The sequence below is a fragment of the Ixodes scapularis genome, unplaced genomic scaffold (genome assembly GCF_016920785.2).
Source record: "Ixodes scapularis isolate PalLabHiFi unplaced genomic scaffold, ASM1692078v2 PGA_scaffold2__306_contigs__length_199485367, whole genome shotgun sequence".
NCBI lineage: Eukaryota > Metazoa > Arthropoda > Arachnida > Ixodida > Ixodidae > Ixodes > Ixodes scapularis.
In genome coordinates, this window is record NW_024609857.1 from 99661478 (window position 1) to 99684029 (window position 22552).

General features: G+C 44.3%; 1 protein-coding gene across 1 annotated transcript; it reads right to left on the reverse strand.

The window, feature by feature from the left end:
- Positions 1–17313: 17313 nt before the first annotated feature.
- LOC115315878 (probable GPI-anchored adhesin-like protein PGA18) lies at positions 17314–18480 on the reverse strand. Its single transcript, XM_040223362.1, has 6 exons — positions 18411–18480; positions 18284–18358; positions 17787–17861; positions 17657–17731; positions 17527–17601; positions 17314–17318 (listed from the first exon to the last, which is right to left on the reverse strand). The coding sequence occupies exons 1-6, from the start codon at positions 18478–18480 to the stop codon at positions 17314–17316; spliced, it is 375 nt and encodes a 124-aa protein (XP_040079296.1).
- Positions 18481–22552: the final 4072 nt, after the last annotated feature.

Here is a 22552-nt window from a genome sequence, read left to right on the forward strand (position 1 = left end):
AGAAAAAAGAAAATTAACGAAAGCCGCAAACTTTATAGCACGCAGATTTACTCACGATCGTGACACAATCTTCCCTTGAATCACAACCGGAACATCCCGTTACGCCGCGCCATGCCTAATTATTTTTCACGAGCGCCGATGTAGAACACACTTGCCGCATTCACGGAAATCGGCGACTGCACGAGCACACAAAAAAAAGTATGTTAACCACGCCGACGAAACCAGCCGAGTTATCGTCGTCGTTCTTTTGGAGCTGTAAGCCGCAAATTCTGATTCTGAACAAAACTCAACGGAAAAATAGTGTGCCTAGATTTTAGAGGGTTTCCAACTGTTCGATAGCCGCGTTTGAATTACGAACTGCGAGAAGGTGACGAAAAGACGGAAGCGTTGATCGGGATCGGGCAGGCAGGGCAGGCGTCGTCGCTCTTTTGTTTGCTCGCCTTCTTTCCACGCGACAACTCAACACATGCACACTTACGACCAACCTGCGCTGGAGCAGTCTTCGTAGTTTCAGTTTCGCTTGCTCCCTCTTTTAAATCAAGGCTCTCTAAAACAGGATAGATAGACGGAAAAATTGATGCATAGCGGCAGTTGGACGGTGGCTTGCGCCACCTAACCAAGTTTTGTTTCCTTGCTTCAGATTATATTGTTTAAGCCTATTTACTCAGATTTAACACCTATCTGTTTATTTATGCAAAATAAAATCCCCGGTGTCCTTTTCCTTCTTTAAAATGGAGACCAAATATCGCAAAATGTCCCTTTTCTGAGATACACAAATATTTTTTTTAAAAAGGTCGCGGTGTTAGGTTGTGCTTTTAACGTGAAGGCACGCGTGGCTGTAACTTTTTTTTTGTTGTGACGTTTAGGGTAGATAGATTATGTTTGCGCCATAAAATTGGATCTTTAGCGGCCAACGTCCAACAGCAACTGCTTTATTTGTTTACCAGAAGTTTTTTTTACATTTTTGCTTTTGTTCCGTACAAGATGCATATTCTACACCAGGCACCTACTCTGCATATATAATAGTCTCATTTGCAGCACACTTTGAAAAATTCCTACAAATAAAATCACTATTCGATATTCGATTCGATATTCGGCTTTTTTTTCCTGATTCGATTCGGTATTCAATTCGAAAACTACTATTTGGTATTCGCACACCCCTAGTTATAGCACTTTGAAGGTAAAAGTCACTTCCAATTTTAAATAATGTTTTTACTTTAAAGGAACAACTTTTCTCTAATTGTTTTGATTGAACACTAGTGTCATAAACTGCTCCTAGCAGCCTTGAACAGTAGAGTTTGCACATCTGGGCCCGTTTGCTCGAAAGCGCTAACCGCGGCTAGAGTTAACCAGAGCACCTAGGAGAGGGATTTTTAAATCACGTGATGGGCTCGGTAGGGATGCGGGGAAACATGGCAGTGCCCCAATGACGGAGCGCCGCTCGCTTTGGAACTAATATGTCGTTGTAGCTGCAATATCGGGCGCTTTAGTCAGCAACGAATGGTGCAGTATGCTTCCGCTTTGCCTTACCTCACTTAAATCACAAAGCACGAGCAATGACCTCGCCGCATTGTTTAGATAGTCTTTTGATTCTGGCCATTTCTAAGTCTAAATGAACGCGGTAGCTGTCGGCATGGCAACGTCTTTGGAAAGTGGATTGCCTTGACTCAATCGGCCGGGTATTGATAGCGCACAAAAGCTGACAGCGTCCCATAAACCTTTCTTTAAATTTCCCAAGCACCGAGGTGCACGCTACGAGAGTAGTTACACTCGTTGCACGTGCTGGTGTCTGCAATAGTAATTGTTCAAAAGCAAAAAGTCTAAAACAAATTTTGCCTTGCACGTGTGTTCGTCAAAGCCTTATTATGATTATATACTCCGAATCTTTTATAAGAGGGAGGCCAGCGCGTGCAGACCGTAGAATTACACTTCCAGCGTTCTCCTCGATGCTTGGGTAATTTAGAAAAAGGTCTATTGGGACGCTGTCTGTTTTTGTGTGCTATCAATACCCGGCCGATTGAGTCAAGGCAATCCGCTTTCCAAAGACGTTGCCATGCCGACAATTATCGCGTTCATTAGGCTTAGGAATTGCCAGAATCGAAAGATTATCTAACAATTGCGGCAAGGTCATTGCGCATGCTTCGCAATATAAGTGAGGTAAGGCAAAGCGAAAGCCTACTGCAGCATTCGTTGCTGACTATGCGCCCGATATTGCAGCTACAACGACATATTAGTTCCAAAGCGAGTGGCGCTCAGTCACCAGGGCACCGCCATGTTTCCCCGCATCCCTACCGAGCCCGTCACTTGATTTCAAAATCCCTCTCCTAGGTGCTGCAGCTAACTTTAGCCGCGGTTAGCGCTTCGAGCAAACGGGCCCATAAGGATTGCTAATTTTTAACAATATCTCTTGTCTCCTCCAATTGCGCAAAATATGCACAGGAATGTGAACAATACTTTCTTTTTACAGAGCCAGCTCTTCAGTTCTGGGAGTAATGAGTCAATGCCTGATTCCACAGATGCCTATCATGTGAGCACCTCTTAACGAAACAACTTTGCTCTCATTGTTTTAATTTAACACTAGTGTGGGAAATCTTGTTTTACTACGGTTCTTGAGGTGAAAACGGGTATAGTATTTCAGGTTCATGAAGTACTTCATAGGCACCATGTTTAAAGAAACACTAAAAAAGTTCTTGAATTCAAAACAAAAACCGGCACTTTCCCCCTTGCTCGAGCGTTAGAAAGAGTTAGTCCCAGATGAGAGGCTTTGCCGGTGTTGGGTGCCTGTATTTCTTCTCTGTTTTAAACTCCCAAACCTAATTAGAGCCACGGGCTTCAATGGCGATGATCCCCTTGTCATCGGGACACCATTGCTCGGTTATAGGGTGCACGAATAACGACAGAAAGCGTTGAATACTCTCTGGGGACCTATGTACTTGTACGGAATCCGGCAAGGCGAGTGCGCCTGTTTCCACGTGACCCCGATTTCAGGCAGCAGTGGGTTGCGTCCGTAAACCGAAAATACTTTTCCCTAATGCCATCCTTTTGACTGTGCTCAGAACATTTTGTGAATGAAGTGCGCACCGAACTTAACGCTGTACAATCGATGAAATGGGGTACGCTCGCAAGGTGCGTGCAAGTTTTCTCCTTATAATTACTGTTTCAGCTTGTAACTTTTTGTAACTGAATTTATTCTAATATTGATATTTTGAAGTGTTTACAATGACTCAGTTTTATCGACCACAACACTTAGTTGAAGGCTCATTTCCGCTGCCGGGTGTGACTGGAAATTGTCGAAAAGTTAGTTCTATCAGTTTTCCAGAATTGCTATCTCCTGCTCAATACCAGAGAGCCGTGAACCTTTGTAGACCATCACAAAGTGACTGGATTCTTCTTGTTTTTAAAATTAGTACATAATGTAGCCGGAAAGAAACCTTCAATTTCTGTTGCTGAAAGTTTAAACATGGTTATGCATCGATTTCGAATCGTTGAATCATTGATCGACTCGCTCCGGCAATAGGCGCATCTCGACTTTGCTGTTTTCAGTTCTCGACAAAAGACACACTTGTCGGCACGGGATCCTCAAATAAAACGTTTATAAACACCTATGCAGGAGCATGTTTCTACATTTATAAACATCGATGCATGAGCATGTTTCAACTTTCAGCAACATAAATTGAAGGTTTCTTTCCAGCTACAATAGGTACTAATTTTGAAAATAAAAATAATCTAGTCGCGCTGTGACGGTCAACAGAGGTTCACGGCTCTCTGGTATCGCGCAGGAGATCGCGATTCAGGCAAAAGCAATAGGACCAGCTTTTCGACAATTTCCAGCCACACCCAACAGCGGTAATCAGCCTTCAACTAAGTGCTCTAGATAATAAAATAAAATCATCGCAAACACTTCAAAATATCAATATTAAGATAAACTCAGTTACAACATTTTACAAGCTGAAACAGCAATTATCAGGGCACGACATCGCCAACGACGCAATGCACTCACCTCTACTTCTACTACAGGTGCTGTCGCTCGCCGGCAGCCCCACTGAGCCCACTGACTACGGTCGCGCATGCCAACGATGGACACCGCAAGATCTGCACGGGAACCAACAAGCCCGGCCGCCTGCTCCATCGCAAACTTGGCCAAAAGTGGAGCCACCCTTCCAACACGGATGGCAACCTGGATCGTCGACGCTTTTCGGCGGGAACACACTGTGCCCGCTATATAAACGACCAGTATACGCCCACTCGTCGGGGCACGACATCGCCAACGACGCAATGCACTCACCTCTACTTCTACTACAGGTTAGTTACCTCGACTGTACTAAAGAATATAGTAGTAGTGATTATTGTTTACTTGCGATGTCGTGCCCCTACGACTTGAGATGGCGTAGTTTTTTGTGTTTGTGCCTAAATTCGTATGCCAACGTCCTTTTATCGCACATGGTGTTGTTACTGTCCGGTGACATAGAAACGAACCCTGGTCCCACAGAAATAGAACAAACTGTTCTAGCCATTGTACAAAGGATCGAGCAGGGACAAGCAGCCCTACTTGCAGAAATTAAGACAGTGAAAGAGCGACAAGAGACTACAGATAAAACTGTACAGGAACTTACGCAAAGAGTTGCGGTGCTGGAAAACAACTCTGCAGATAAAACTACGGAGGAACTTAGGCAAAGACTTACGGTGCTGGAAAACACCTCAGCAGATTCAGGGGGCACAGAACCAATAGTTAACACTCACGCAATCTCGGAGGATATTGCCGTCCTCCAAGCGGCTAACGAGGACTTAAATAACAGATTGCGTAGGAATAATCTTCTGTTCCTAGGAATTGCTGACTCGGAGTCTGAATCTTGGCAGCAGTCGGAAGAAACACTGATTGCTTTTTGTGCGCAGTATTTAGATTTCAATCTTGACTCAACCAACATCGAACGAGCACACCGCATAGGGAAGTTCACTGCAAATAAAAAACGCCCAATCATAATTAAACTAAATCAATTTAAGGACAAGGAATCCATCTTAGCATGCGGACAAAAACTGAAAGGAACAGACTTTGCAATCCGCGAAGACTTTGCACCAGCGACGCGATTAGCCCGCAACAAACTGCTCGAATTTGTCAAACCTCAGAAATGTTCGTTTAAACTACGGCTCGATAAACTTTTTGTAGGTAATCTCTGCTATGTGTACGATGCTAAATCAGGAAAAGTCATTGAAACTCGCAGCTAACTAGGCCATTGCTTGACTGTCACAAGCCCCATAGTTCCTGTAAATAAACCGGAAAAGTTTCTACAACTTTCTGTAATCTTTACTAACATACGCAGTGTCATGTCCAAACGAGATGACCTACATAGTATTATTGATGATAGCACAGCCGACATTATCATTCTAACAGAAACTTGGTTAACGAATGACGTGCATGATACTGAAATATTCCCTCCTCACATGAACTATAATGTATATCGTCATGATCGTTGCTCAAGAGGGGGAGGCGGCGTCCTCATTGCCATAAAAAACAACATCTCATCGCTTTGTATCAGTCGGAACAACAATCTGGAACTAATCTGGGTTCGCATTAGCTCCCCTCACTCAAACATTATAATCGGAGTATGTTACAGGGCGCCCGAGAGCGATAATACTTTTGTTGATAAGATGCGGGATGCTCTTCACGAGCTTCAAACCAGTCACCCCAGAGCAGTCTTTTTTCTCTTTGGTGATTTTAACTTTCCAAGCATTAACTGGTCCTCACTCACAGTGACGAACAAAAGTGCCATAAATGAATCAAAAAAATTTCTTGATCTCACGCTCGACTTCACCCTCACTCAAGTAGTTAGTCGTCCAACAAGACTCGAAAATACGCTTGACCTCGTCTTTTCTACAACTCCCGAGTATATTCGAAACATTATTCATTCACCAGGATTAAGCGACCATCAACTCTTAAGCATGACTATGTCATTACCTATTATTCGGAAAATGCCAACTCAAAAATTCATTAAAGACTACAATAGAGGAGATTTTGAATCCATCAATATTGAACTACAAACTTTTTACACAAACTTCAGCAGGAACTTTTATTCCAGATCTGTTGAAGAAAACTGGAACCTTTTTCGAAATAAAATAAACAGTCTCATCAACATTTTTATACCAACAGTCCTTATTAAATCCGAAGGAACCACCCCTGGTTTGACAAGACACTAAAAATACTACGAAACAAAAAGAAACGTATGTATCGCAAAGCTAAGCGCACTCGTCACGTTCAAGACTGGGACACACACAGTCAACTTTCAAAGGAATATGCAAAAAATATTAAACGGGCCAAGGAAAAGTGTTTATCTTCCGACATGCCTTCCATTCTTCGTTCTAACCCAACCCGATTCTGGCAACTCCTGTCACCTAAATATCACTCCCAATCTTTGTCGTTGACAGACAGCAATAAAGATCCCATCGTTGAGAACGAAAGCGCGACAGCCTTAAACGACTTTTTCATTTCTGTTTTCACGGACGGAGGCCTTGGCGAAGTAGCATCTCCCTGTTCATTGTCTAGTGCCATCATGCCACCTATTGTCATTTCATCTACTGGAATAAGTGCCTTAATTGACAAACTAAAACTATCATCATCTGCTGGCATGGATAACATCAGCACCAAAATCCTTAAAAGCACCAATATTGTTTCAAGTGAGTATCTATCACTAATTTTCTCCCAATCACTCTCAGATCGCCAAAGCCCAAAAGACTGGAAAATTGGAAAAATCATCCCCGTCCATAAAAGTGGTGATCGATCACTTGTATCTAATTATCGCCCCATTTCTTTAACAAGCGTTCCTTCTAAACTATTAGAGCATATAATCAGCTCGAACATCATAAGTCACCTTAACTCGATTAATTTTTTCTACCCACTCCAGCACGGTTTCCGTAAAGGTCTCTCGTGTGAAACCCAACTTGCAGAGTCTACTCATGACCTACTTGTTAACATGAATAATAATTACCAAACAGATGTAATATTTCTCGACTTCGCGAAGGCCTTCGACCGTGTTCCGCATCGTCATCTACTCACCAAGCTTTCAGTTCTTGGTATTGATTCGACCATCATCGCTTGGATTCAGGATTTTCTCACCTCAAGAGTTCAGTTCACATTGGCTAATAATCACAACTCACCCCTTGGTAAAGTAGCATCAGGAGTTCCCCAGGGTGCAGGACTCTCCCCACTACTATTCTTAATATACATAAACGACCTTCCACATGACATCCTTTCGAAAATTAGGCTATTCGCCGATGATTGCGTGATATATCGCCCACTCACAAATGATTCAGATCATCTCATATTGCAGGACGACCTAACACAAATTAATACCTGGTGTGAAGAATGGCTTATGCCTCTGAACCTGGACAAGTGTAAAGTAGTTTCGTTTACCCGGAGAAAATCTACAGATACGTATTTATATTCACTCGGCGGCACCCCAATTAATACTTCAACTTCATATAAGTACTTAGGAGTGAATTTAACCTCAACGCTTTCTTGGGTTCTACATGTCGATAATATTATAGCTAAGGCATCACGCACACTTGGATACCTGAAACGTAATTTAAAGTCCGCGCCCAGTCACCTAAAGAAACTTGCATACATAACATTCGTTCGACCAAAGCTTGAATATGCGTCATCCATCTGGCACCCTTCTCAAGCTTACCTCTCTGATAACCTGGAACGCATACAAACCCGCGCAGCCCGATTCATCGCATCAGCTTATACTCAGGACATCAGTGTAACCCAACTTAAAGAAACTTTAGAACTACCCTTACTGTCCAGTCGAAGATTGAACTCTCGGTTATGTTTATTGCATAAGTTCTACTATAACTATCCATACTCCCATACCACCCCTCTTGCTCCTCCAGACCGAGTATCATCACGCCTTAATCACAGTCAATGCATCAAGCGTATTGCAGGCAAAACGCTTGCCTTCAACACTTCCTTTTTCCCTCATGCAATAGCCATCTGGAACTCCCTTCCCGACGACATTGTAGTCATCACTGACCCAATAAGGTTTCGCCAGGAAGTCTCTTTACACAACCACTAACCATTCCCGACTAAACCATATCAGTACTTTGTGTTTTTTACTATTGTTATTTTGACTCTCTCCTTTTCCTATTTTTGTCGTTTTCAAGTGTCAAAGTGTATTTTAGTTCTCGTCTACTCCCCCCCTTATGTAATGCCCCACCCGGGCCCTTAAGGATAAATAAATGAAATGAAATGAAACACTTGCACGCACCGTGCGAGCATACTCCATGTTCATTGACGGTACAGCATTAGGTGCGGTGCACGCTTCATTCACAAAATGTTCTGAGCACAGTCGAGAGGATGGCGTTGGGGAAAGGTCTTTTCGGGGTCATGTGGAAAGAGATAGGGCTTAAAGACATTGCAGCCGCACTCGTCTTGTCGGATTTCATGCAAGCTACATAGGTCCTCGGCAGTATTCGACGCTTTCTGTCGTTCTTCGTGCAGCCTATAACCGAGAAATGATGTCCCGATGACTGGGGGACTGTCGCTATCAAAGCCCGTGGCTCTAATTAAGTTTGGGAATTTAAAACAGAGAAGAAAGCGCAAACAAAGTGCGAGCAATGCCTACACCCAACACCGGCGAAGCCTCTCATCTGGAATTTTCACTCTTTCAAACGCTGCAGCAAGGGGGAAAACGCCAGTAGCCCTTTCCTCTCGCCATCTTTCAGTAAAACAGTCTATATACAGCTCTACTTTGCTTTAGCCTCGTTGAGTGCACTTCGTACCGAGCACCGGTGCACTGCGGAAAAGCAACACCTTCTCCACAGTACTCAGAAAGAAGTGCTCTCAAAGGTGCCGCGAGAACAAAAAGTGTGAATTGCACGAAAGCGCCGTTCGAGTTAAGCGGCTTATGAATACATTGAAAACGTAGCAGGACAACCCAAGTTTTTGAAATCCAAGTTTGAATTATTGCGAGCCTACTGTGTAAACTAAGGGAGATCCGGCTGAATTCAATGTGCTTAATATCACTGAATAGTTGTGCAATTTTAATTTGCTTGTTTTATTTCTCAAACACTTGTATTAGGTATTGAAGTCAATGCAAATTTTATTTTGGTTCAGTTTATGAAAGGTTTGTTTTATATGTCATAAAGAAAGGTGGATAGCTGGGATAGTTGATATTGATTTCGAATCCCCTACTGTTCTTTATTTCAAGCTGCCCTTACATGCACTATGAAGATACTGAAGATGTCTTCAATTGAAGGATGTCTTCATGTATCAACAACTGTACCCTGTCACCTAATCCCCCCCCCCCCCCCCCCACTCCCCTCTGTAATGCCCTTCGGGGCCTTGAGGGTAAATAAATAAATAAAATAAATAAACTATAAGCACAAGCAAGGAGGGGCATCTACATGGCCAGCGCAAGGACAACTATAATGTAAAATTTCTCCAAACTTAAAGCAAGGCATGCCCTCTTCCAATAAAGGTATCGTGGTGAAACTTCTTAATTGCTTTGTTTGTTCAGCTGTTGCCTATAGGAACAGCTGATCTCACACAACATAATGCTGGCAAGGAGTAGTACAGGCTGTGTGCTATTTTTCTTTCGCAAAACATCAACTCTTGTGTGTTTTGTCTAAGGATGAAAAATTATACAAGTGCATATGTTGAATGAAGGAGCTATGAACTCTCCATACCAATCTGTACCCCAAAGCTTCGTGTGACTTCGGCTTACTTGGACATGGAAGCTGTTCACACTAAGTAATGAAGCACTATACCTTTCTGTCTTTTTGAAGGTCATAGCTACAAGCCGTCTGCACCCATCCTGCACCTTTGATACATTAGGTGAAACCCCTGACAGGGCTAGAGCTCTGCGAGGGGAGTCTGCAAATGTATCGGAGGTGCAGGTGGTACGAATGGCTCATAGCTTTGGCCTTATATAAGGCGGAAAGGTATAGTGCTTCGTTACTTAGTGCGAACAGCTTTTATATTTCCTACGGATAGCTGTCCGTAATGTGGGCTACAGACATTCCGTCATATTACGAAATATATGCCTTGTTTTTACGGACGTTTCAGTTTCTAGATTACGGAAACCATGTCGGCAATATTGAACCGGCAACTTTTCCCGTAAAATGAAAAATGGATAATTGTTCGTAAAGTGAGCAACGGACGTTCCGTCATTTTACGAAATTATATGTCTTGTTTTCACAGACGGTCCATATTCTGGATTACGGAAAACATGTCGGCAATATTGAACGGGCAACTTTTGCCGTAAAATGGGGCAAACATTTTTTACAATGTAGCGTCGCGTTATGGTCTCGTGCAATCACATCATAATCTCCTGAAAAGAACCTTGCGTGATAGCCGGCTTCGCATACGACCACAGTGCAACAAGACCGCAACCGAGCTTTGCTTGTGAGTTGCGACCGCGACTTTACAAACGCGGCCACCCATGGCCTGGAGCGTGAATGAATGTTTTTGAGTAGTGCAGAACACAGGGGGAATCCAGTTTTCAATTCCCGCCGATGCCAGTTTTCATGCGGGCTGGCTTTGTGCCGGCGTGCTGTCTTGTATATGTGACTACGTGATGCGTTTTAAAGACCACGGGAGCGGTTCGCTCATCTGTGCGGGTATCTAAACAGACGGGTAAACTAGCCGTGAGAAAGAGTTTTAGGTCACGTGGCCAACTCCATGTAAAGTTGGTCACGTCGCCGGTCATGTGATCAGGAAATACCTTTTGCGGCTATTTCACCCACCTGTGGAGATACCCCCCGAGATCTGCATACCACCTTAGCGGAGAAGCCGTACTGCAGTGAACAAATTGCACCTCTACTGTAGATAGGCAAAAAAATGAAAATGTTTGGGAGACTAACCTTGCGATGTTTACATATCCATAAAGACAACTTAAATTTAAAACGGTATCTGCACAGAAAAAAAAATTGTAGGAAGACGTTGAGGCCCTCTAAATTTCAGATTTTTATTGTTCTGAGGTTCTCAGTGAACGTACGTAATTCAAAAAGTAATACTGACAGGTTACATTTTTTATGACATTATCATGTCAGGGGAAAGAATTCAGCTATGTATCTGGTGGAGTTGTTGCTTTCATAAAAATAAAGAACACAATCCAGTAGACGCTGCCAGAATAAAATTAGAACGATGTTATATAAAAAGGTAAATAAAATACGAAATGCAATAAACAAGCATTATGTTTATATCTTTTTTATTACGTCGTACCGCTCTTAATTCCACAACGCACACGCCGACTTCTTAGTACGCGATTCCCCGACAAAGGTCATATTCAGGCAAATCATCTAGCTCCAGTGCCAGCTGCTTACCATTCTTACATTTTCAATTCTCAAACTCGGCGCCGAAAGGCCATTCATCCGGCTTGTTAATTTCATAACAACCTACACAAGCGCAAAACCGAGAAGTCACGGAACTCACTTAAACGTCTCGCATCTAGATTGCGGAAACGACATGGACATTATTAAAATTGTCCCTTTTCAATTTCGTCTCCCTTTTTTTTTCTCTGATATATATTTTTTTCTTATGTCACGCAACCTATTAATTAGCGGCTAACTTTAGCCCGCGCGAAAGCGACGGACGCACGAACAAAAGCAGTCCGCGTTAAACGGATGCGGAGAAAAGATCTCGCCTCGGGTGCTGTCACGAAGAAAGGGAGACCATCCGGGAAATTAACTCCCGACACGCTGCCCTGACATCGCCGACAGAATCAATTAGATTTTCCGACGTGGTACAATTCGAGTTTATATTCATATTTTTTTTTTCTTAATTCAAAGCCCCTCCCCTAATTCACGATATCACGTGATGGAACCTTTTCTTTGGTTTGGTTTCTCGTATACAGTCACGATCGCCCTGCTTTTGGACTCATTGACCGTGGATTCAATCCCTACTCCTGCCTTTAGATCTGGATAAGCATCGTACAGGCCTGCAGTCGCGCATGACTATACCGCGTGATGCACGTTTAAAGACCCCAGGCTGGCAGGGTTACTGCGCTGGCAAAAATTCTCATTCTCAGCGAAGACACCAGGCGCCCGTTGAGGCTGACTAACCTCTGGCAGACGTCGTCCTTCGGCTCCAAAGAGAGAAAGGAGAAAACTTGACTTGAAGCGTTTCAGATACGCACGCGATTGTACTTACTAGGTTCTGTCATCATCAGAGCCGCCCACTTGCCCCTGCGTTTTACACATATCAATGGCGATGCTAATCAACAATCGCTTACTGTAAACGAATAGAAGAAATTTCGAAAAGTTTCAGCGGCGGAGCCGCAGAGAATGGTTTTTGTATTTTTCGAACGGGAGTTGCTATTTGCACAGCATCAACGGAAGGGTACATGATGCTCCAAAACAAATTGGGGTGTGTGTATGTTTATATAGCCTAGAACTTAGTCTACCTCAACCGGCCACTTGTCTTCCAGTTGTACAGGGTGTCACAAAAAAAAAAAAATGCAGGTTTTTGTTTTGCCGCAAAAATAAACTAGGCTTCGCCGAACACTTATTCTCTGCCCAAAGGTAATGCTAGAGGTCACAACCAGATGCCAAAGTTTCAGCTCTATCCGATACCTTATTGAAAAGTTATAAATGATTTTCTGAAAATTTCAATGAGAAAATGGCGTCGACGGAGTTTTTGAATACATCGGGCTCTATGGCACCAGCAACCGAAAACGGGCAAAAATGGGCTCCATTTTCCCATTGAAATTTTCAGGAAATCACTTATAACTTTTCAATAAAGTATTGGATGGGGCTGAAACTTTGGCATCTGGTTGTGACCTCTAGCGCTACCTTTGGACGGAAAATGAGCGGTCGGCGATGCCTAGTTTATTTTTGCAGAAAAAAAACACACAAAAGAAACAAAAAAAAAACTATTTTTTTTTTGTGACACTTTGTAGATGATTTATTTGGCCAATGCAGTGCAACTATTAGCCTGGGGTCTTTAACTTGTACCGCGCAGTAGTGATACACGACCGCACGCCGGTACGATGCTCATCCAGATCGAAGCGGGTGGGGTATGGTGCGATCTTTCGCTCCGAGCGCCCCGATCTGGTGTGCGCTACCCGACGTAGCCACCAACTACTGGCAGCTTTTCCATTTTTCCAGAGCGCAGGTATAACCTCGCGACAACAATGTGTTCTCGAGTTAAAATGAAAAAAAAAAGAAAAAAAAAAACGTATGCATCGAACGAAACCTTCTCCTCCGATGGGTTCCTCACACCACAAGGATGGCTCATCTGCATACTCTTTCTCGGGCGTCTCGGGAACGAGAGGAAAGACGAATCCTAACGAATTGGGGCGATCCATCAGCGACCAAAGGAGCCCCCTACAGTGCACGGCATTCAGAGCGTGACAGGTCCCTCATCACATGCACAGGAGAAAAGCGAGAAAAGGGGGCAGCCCGTCTCAGAATAGCGCTGGCACCCCGAAATACGACGAACGGCATGGCAACGTCAGCGAAAAAAGAAGCGTCCTAAACGGGCAGAAAACCGCCGCTTCCTCGGAGTAGAATAGATATCAGCGACGGACGCGGCAACGTCTCGTTCTTTTTTTTTTCGGAGAGCTCTCTCGCTCCCTCTGGTCCCACAGCATGACGCGTCAGCATCAATTGACGGTATAGGGCCAAGTCATAGAGAAATATAGAACTACGTAAAGAGCGGACGCTTCCATAGGCCCCAGCGGCCCGATTCCTGAGTGTCAGCGAGCACACCCAGCGGCCGGTATAATCCCTAGTTGAGTGTTGAATGGATGGATACACGTACACCCCACAGGCCAGATGAATGAATGGATTCAAGGCGAATTCTGACAGTATTTTTATCGGGCAGTAGCTTGCGCCCTCTAGTTAAACGAGCAAGTGTTATTGTAACTAGCGTGCTTTTTGTTTAAATATAATTGTTTTATAGGTATACCTTAATTGTATTGCAGAAGAAAGTCATCCAGCGCTATATATAATTCAAACTGATTGCACACCGAAAAGGGTATTCTCAGATTTGTGCTAACTCTCTTGAAGGGACGAGGAACGACACCAGGGATTGACCACAAAAGTATTTATTCTTGTAACTATGACAAGCAAAACAATCATCAGCGAGTGATGTATGTCATTCATACATTACAAAAATAAGAATACATATGCAAAATATATGAATAACGTGTCAACAGTGCAACACTGGAAAAAAGTGCTGTATTACTGCGAGCCTCACAGCGACAAATGCAATATGACGGAGGGCAGTTAAAGAAATTATCGTCCAAGTTTCATGAAAGGCGCTTGCACATATGACCATGCGACTAATACAGCAACAATAGAAGAACAATCTGGCCCAGTGCTTTCTAAATTCAGTGACCGAATGCAAATGTCCGTCAACAAAGAAACTACAGTCACAATACTTCTTACGTATACCATGACCGTCATGAGAAAAATAAACAACTGAATGTATAAAGGAGGATGCAAATAGTATAGACTATTGACATAGTCGTACATAATGACCCCAACAGATGCCAGGAATGAAATATGCGCTGCTCAAATAAACATATCTTGCTCTTGCTGACTAAACCAATGATTAAGATCAAAATAGCAAGAACTGGAAGCCAATGGACGGCCTAACAAAAGCAATACAATGGCCTATGCTAATAGAGTATGGGAATGAGAACTCTTCCATTCAATATGACCATGATGCAAAAAACCAACATGTGATAGAAATGACTGTCATTAGCACACTGGGTCTGAGACCTACTCATCAAAAATAATCACAAGAAATGCTTGGCATGAACTCTGCACCACCCAATCAAATACATCTCCCTTCTCAATAAGCTTCACTTCTGTGTAAATTAGGAATCATGATCATAAGCAATAAGAACTGTCACTCTTAAAAGTGAAAAGGTATTTCACAATCCATTAATTCACAATTAAAGAAACAGTTACAAACAGTTTTAAGAAATTCCTGGGGTGCACTCTGCACTCCCGAATTAATACACTTAGCGCTTGTATAAACAACAGATATCTCAAAAAAGCAGCATTAAGGCTTCAACACGTATCTCAAATATGAGGTAAGCTTTACCCCTTGAACTTGTTAAGCTGTGCACCAGATGAGCAAGATTGAAAACGAGCCTTGTCTAAGTTTCTATTCACAAAACGCACATGCCAACATAAACGAACCCTGCAAAACATTTTTAAAAAACGCACGCGGCACTCCGCAGTACAAAAATTAAAATGTCCAATGCATGAGAGATTTCGGAACAAGACATCACACACGTTTGAAAGATGGGCTACACTTTCAATGATGGAAAGAAAGTGACACTCGAGCTCCTGAACCAACGTGAAAGCTGCGTCCGATGGCACAGTGAGGTTACCAAAGAGTTTTCCTGGAACATGATATGTCTTAAGCATGGTAAAATACTGGTGGGGCCTGTTGAAGGTATCCTCTTTGTTCCTAAGCAACTCGCAACAACGACAGCCTTCTGCAGACTTCTCAGTGAACAATTTGATGAGAAATCCAGAAACATAATAGGTGGCAGAGTCGTCAATAACATGGGAACTCTGGTGTGACGCCAATTCAGAGATGTTGTCCAAAGAAGGAAAGTCGTCTGGGGGGAAAACTTCCACAACATCTGCAAGTGATGCTACATGAAGAGAAAATGGCGACTGCTCCTGAAGGAGGTCTGCCCCATCATCCTCCACATTCCCCTTATCTGAAAGAATAAAAAGCTTGCGTATCCCAATGTGCTTGAGCCCGGAGATGAACTGGGACACATTGATGTTCATGTTGCAACCCTGCTTTTGACGGATGTGCCTAAACATATTTTCCAGCGGGTCTTGTTGCAGTCGCCGCGTGAATAAAAACTCGAAGTCAAAATTTTCTGAAATGTCTTCCCAGAGCAGGAGGATAGCTTTAATAGTTATTTGCCACCCTATGATGGTATGTGGCTGACGCCTGCCCTCGAACTTCCAGGCCGCAATCCATGGGAGTTGTTGTTCAAGAAACTCAATTAACTCCGATTTCCCTTTGCCAATTGCTTATCGCAACTTTCGTTCAGTTTTCTTCGGACAACAGCTATTCAAGCAGTCGAAAAGCTTATCCATTCTATCGCAAAAATATGCTGTGGATCTGGCTGAATCGGGGAGCTCTTTTGCGTAAACAAGAGATGAAAGTGCGAGACACAGCGAGCTTCTTAGGACCTGTGTGGCCCGCGCAACCTTCATATTGTTAAACGGTTTCTAGAAAGTATGTCGGTCGGTTAGTTTTGGGGCCAGTCGTAGTCTCATCTCATGTGTGGAGTAGTACAGCTTTACTATGTGTGCCCAGTCAACAACCTCATTTCCGATGTGAAGCCTGTGCGATTGCACAATATTGCGAGTTGTTTTTATTAAATGAGGCACATCGAAAATGAAGTAAACACGTTCAATGTTTACGGTAAAAAAAGGCTGTGCTATAGAAACACCCAGCTGACTGGCTAAGCTTACGTTTGAAGCACCTTGGTCACAGATCACAGCTTTAACTGTGATTCCAATGCCTTTTAGCTGCTCAATCAATGAGAACAGTAAGTTGCGGATTACGGAAGATGGCGTCGACGTGTGCCCAATGGTATAGGCGATTGGTTGCACCCACTTTCTAGAAATCCCCGACAGAAGGACAACCATCGCCCTGTCGGCAATTGTTGAAGTTCGTTCGCTGCCATCATCCGTAAATCCGAGCACAACGTCCTGTGCAGCGTCATAGGACAGGTTTTTCTTCAGCACAATCTCATCGAAGATGAGAGTGCAGACACGGTCGCGCTTATTCCAAGACTGCGTCCTTGTCAAAATGAAAGACATAATTCCAGGAATGATTCCGGGTGTCATTTTAACATTAGACAACCATCTTCTCAGCGATCACCGAGACGGAAGAGTAAAATAGGAAGACAACAAACGGTATGCCCGTGGACCACGAAAGTTCAAGTACAGGGCAAGCTTTTTAAGCCAAAGCGGAAATCGCTTTCCCTTGCCCTTCAACCTCAGCTTAACATGGCTCGACAGCAGCTGGAATACCTCCTCGCTGACGTGAGGGCGAACCATGTTGAGAGCTTCTGAAGTTGTCCGAGGCGCCTTCTGCTGCTGCTTGCGCAATCTTGGGAGGGCCTTCCTATACTTGGAAACTTTGGCCTGCAGACGCCTTATAGTGTCCTTGGATTTTATTGCACTATTGCAGACAGAAGGCGCTGAAGTTCTTCAAAGTGCAGAAGCAGAAAATACAAATTAGTGAGTTAGCAAAGCAGACATGCTTATATGATGAACACAATCAAATGTACTTGATACGGACGTAATCTAAGGGTTATAGATGATCTGCCCTTAAACTACAAATAATTGAAACCGATGAAGAACTTGTCGTTAATGATATACTAGATAAATTGAGTATGTTTTAATCTTCCATAAAGAAGATTAAAACATACTCAACCATAAGGAATGCATTTGCAAACCATAAGGAATGCAATATTTACACTCAATGATGGCAAAAAAACATACATGCAATACTTTTAGATTCCAAATGAAGGTATCTCTTACCATGGGCACCCGTTGAAGAAGCCAAGGGGCAGCCGGTGGAGGGCGCGCTGCCAGGAGTGGTCACCTCCATGTGGTCTGCAGGAGTTTGTCGACTAGATACTTGTTGTTTCCAAATGAAGGTCTCTCTTACCATGGGCGCCCATTGAAGAAGCCAAGGAGCAGCCGGGGGAGGGCGCGCTGCCAGGAGTGGTCACCTCCATGTGGTCTGCAGGAGTTTGTCGATTAGATACTTGTTGTTTCCAAATTAAGGTCTCTCATACCAGGGGCACCCGTTGAAGAAGCCAAGGGGCAGCTGGTGGAGGGCGTGTTGCTAGGAGTGGTCGCCTTCATGTGGTCTTCAAGAGTTTGTCGATTAGATACATGTTGTCTCCAAATGAAGGTCTCTCTTACCATGGGCACCCATCGAAGACGCCAAGGGCAGAAGTGCTCGCCTCCATGTGGTCTGCAGGAGTTTGTCGACTAGATACTTGTTGTTTCCAAATGAAGGTCTCTTTTACCATGAGAAACCATTGAAGAAGCCAAGGGGCAGCCGGTGGAGGGCGCGCTGCCAGGAGTGGTCACCTCCATGTGGTCTGCAAGAGTTTGTCGATTAGATACTTGCTGTTTCAAAATGAAGGTCTCTCATACCATGGGCACCCGTTGAAGAAGCCAAGGGGCAGCTGGTGGAGGGCGTGTTGCTAGGAGTGGTTGCCTTCATGTGGTCTGCAAGAGTTTGTTGATTAGATACTTGTTGTCTCCAAACGAAGGTATCTCTTACCATGGGCTCCCATTGAAGACGCCAGGGGGCAGCTGGTGGAGGGTGTGCTGCCAGGAGTGGTCACCTCCATGTGGTCTGCAATAGTTTATCAATTAGATACTTGTTTCCAAAGGAAGGTCTCTCTTACCGTGGGCGCCCATTGAAGAAGCCAAGGGGAAGCTGGTGGAAGGTGTGCTGCCAGGAGTGGTCACCTCCATGTGGTCTGCAATAGTTTGTCGATTAGATACTTGTTGTTTCCAAATGAAGGTCTCTCATACCATGGGCAACCATTGGAGAAGCCAAGGAGCAGCTGGTGGACGGCGTGTTGCTAGGAGTGGTCGCCTTCATGTGGTCTGCAAGAGTTTGTCGATTAGATACGTTTTGTCTCCAAATGAAGGTCTCTCTTACTATGGGCACCCATTGAAGACGCCAAGGGGCAGCTGGTGGAGGGTGTGCCGCCAGAAGTGGTCGCCTGCTTATGGCCTGGAAAAGTTTGTCGATTAGACACAGGTTTTTGCGCCTAAAAACTGGTGCTACGTTTTGAAGCAATGGAAGCACTAATGTCCACAAACGAAATACACCCCTATTAATACACTTCACGTGGTTGTAGAGGTAAACAAAGCATTACCTTGAACTGTGCCAGTTTCCCGGCGAGCCTCGGGGTGAACAGAAGGCACTGCAGTTCTTGTCAGCCTTGTTTTTGCAGGATCCATGAAGTCTCGTGCTAAGAAGTGATCGCTACAGATGCGATACTTCATGAACAGCTCAGTCGCTTGTTTACCCAGAAGGTCGTCCCTGTTCGCATACTGGAGCCAGGCCTTCGACCTGCAACATGTATTGTTGTTCACTATTGTAAAAGGGGCGCCTCGGTCAAACATATAGCTGCCTGGTCACGGTGATCTATATATTTTGGTGCCACTTGAGATTGGTAAGTGAAATAATATTGCCTGAAAGCATTTCAGTCGTATAAAAGCGCGCATACATCATATTTCCGATAGCTCAAGAGTTGCGCAAGGTTGCAAACACAAAAGTAGTAACCCAATCACTATTATTACCACGAGACCAATGGAGTATTGAGTACTAAGTCCGTGTTGACGAACTGGCCCAAGTAAATTTTTCCTATGCCAGAAAACAGTGTTTTTCTCGCAAGCTAGTGCTTTACAGCTTTTGCGTGAATTATAATGTTTCAACACGTATATAAAACAAATATTCGACTCTTTAGCACAATCTCAATCCAGTCCTACAAAATGTATAATTTTTCGTGCAATTCGCTACTTGGGAACCAAAATTTTGTTAAGATCACTCTCCACGACTATTCACTACACAGTACTTAGGGCGAAGTGGAAAGTTTCCAGTCGCATTCGTTACAAACAGATAAAAAGCTTTTAGCAGTCATAAAACGAGATTTGATCAAACACTATGTTTTCTCGCCCATACACTTTCACAGGTGAACTGTGCACTCAGTACGCTGTTAAAACAAACACAAAAGGAGACCTTATTACCTGTCGTCCCGGGGAATCCGAAAAAACTTCGTTCCTGGCTTCTTCAGCGTTCTTCCATTGTTTCTACACCAGGCTACGCAGCAGTAGCTGCCGTAGCCAAACATCCCGGTGACAACAGCTATACAAAAAATGTAAAACACCTGTTACCGTAATATCATAAAAACTGGTACATATACTTTCTAAACTTTTGGGAAAAATATTTCTTCTTTCGACCATAAACTGTGGTCTAGTTAGCATTGTGGGGCCGTGATGCAAGAAAGTACAACGTACACTCAAGGTTAACATACGCACACTTTAACAACCTAGAACCCTTACTTGTATAGATCTTTGCAAAAATCGCCTTGTGCGCGCTGCCATCTTTGTCTGCTGGGCTGTGGAACGCCTTCTGAGCATGCGCTGTTGATCTGCTGTGCGGTATATCCGGCGCTGCGCATGCGTCCCCAGTTCAGCGACTCAGCATTTTTCGCTCGGGTGATAAGCGATGCAAAGGTCTATACCGCATGTTCATATCGCGCTTTCAGCAAGTCAGCGTCCAATGCTCAATGCTCGCAACCGTGTAAACCTAACTTTGGCAGGCTTGCAGTTAAACGAGCTTGAGAAAACAAATGGAGCCATGGCGGCAGTCAGGTGTTTGAAATCACGCATATTTTTAATTTAACATCGTTGTACTGCTCGCCAGTTCCAAATAGCTCAAAGTACAGGGTGAAACAAGGAGACGGCAGGCTCTTTAAATCGACCGGAAAATTCGGTTTGTTAACCTATCGCGCTACGACTTTTTGCAGCCTTGCCCACAGATGGTGCATTTTTTTCGTTAAATTTGCAAAAAGCGAACTTACCTGAAGAAAAAGTAAAAAAAGAAAAAGGCTTAGCTCCTATGGAAACACAGCGACGCCACCGGTCTGCAAACAACACGGCGCCGTTTCGCATGGGAGACAAGAGATGGCGCAAGCGGTTGCGACGCCAACTGCCGCCAACGAACGAGCAGACGACGCCGAGAGCCGGCCCTTTTGCAGACAAGGAACTGCAGTTCCTTGCTGTTACGGCGCCTGACTTTTTTGTTTCTGCGACTGTCGCCGCCTGCGGAACGCGCGCCGCTTTTGAGTCGAAAAGATCGTCTGCTAAAAAGGCCTGCTCTCGGCGTCGTATGCTCGTTCGTTGGCGGCGTTTGTTGCGCCATCTCTTGTCTCCCGTGCGAAACGGCGCCGTGTTGTTTGCAGACCGGTGGCGTCGCTGCGTTTCCATTGGAGCTAAGCCTTTTTCTTTCTTTACTTTTTCCTCACGTAAGTTCGCTCTTTGCAAATTTTACGAAAAAAATGCACCATCTGCGGGCAACGCTGCACAAAGTCGTAGCGCGATAGGTTAAGAAACCGAATTTTCCGGTCAATTTAAAGAGCCTGCCGTCTCCTTGTTTCACCCTGTAGAAAAAGCCGGTACCATGGATCGGCGTACTACGCCACTTGCAAACAGACACACTCCAAACCTCACAAAAACAAACAAACAAAATACGGGTTGAACAAAATATCTCACCTCACCGCAACGGAAGAATGACTAGAAACCCGCACGAGACAACAAGTCGCGGAACCCGCGGAACCAACTCAACCCACACAACGAGGCAAGAGACCCAGAACACCCAGACCAAGCAGCAGCCGAAGTATCCGCCCTCCGTCGAGTCCACGACTCCGAAGCCAACAGTCGCGCCGCAGCCATAGCCAACGCCGTTGAAGTCGTTTTTGAAAGTTTTCAAAGTTCGTAATAATTTTAAAAGTGTACTCTATACAAAAAGTTATTTATTAATTTTTTATATCTGACAAATGTTCAGGATAAGTGGCACTGTTCCGCCTCTTAACGGCCAGTAAAGTCCCTAACTCCTGGGCCGCGAAAGAGCTTGAGTGGCCACTCTTTACGTAGTACTATATTTCTCTATGGCCAAGTGGCGTGAGCTCAAAGTGGCTCATGACACGACATCGCGGTAAAAGGTGACGCCACTGCGTAGCATGACGTCACAATCTGGCATGATGTCATGATGTCGCGTGTCATAATGGTTGATATCCTTGTCACGTCACAGTTCACGTGACGTAATTGTGTCCTATGACGTCACAAAATCATGTGACATGACTTCGCAATTTCCCCGCTAAATGTAGCGGGTAAATATCTCCACTGAATTCCGGTGGAAAGTGCTGCCTATCATAATCGCCGTCAAGTGCTATGGCTCCTTTGTTACATTTGAAAAAAGGCCTAAACAAGGAAACTTTCTTGTTCTCTATTACAAAATGAACGATGCTTTCAACCGAGAAGGATCGCACTTGTGTCAATCTAGGTGCGCAGCTGAAAAAAGAAGGGACATTCAAGAAGGCTGTCCCGACCTCTTTGGATGCTTCCACACTGCGGACATGATAAGAACGCTACAAGCGTTGTCACAGCGTTCGTTGAGCTCGCCTTAAAACGCCTCTTCTGTAACCGAGGTATCAACGCGCGTTCCCCCATTTGGATGCCTTCGGCAGTGAACGAATTCCCGTCCACGGCTTTTAATTTCCGGTTAGAGCCATGACAATCAGCACGCCCAGACGGAGCTTCAAAAAAAATCTGTCCCCTTCGGTTCAGAAATGTAAGACCACAAGAAACTGTTCTCAAATGACAACCCCCCCCCCCCTTCCCCTATCTCCCGCCCCAAACCAAGACGAACAAAATAAAATAAAAGTGACTAGTGCCAGACGACCCAGGCCTAAATTCGACCCTCACGGATTTTGCCTTAAAAATAGTATACCTGGTGATGTAGAAATACCTTTTC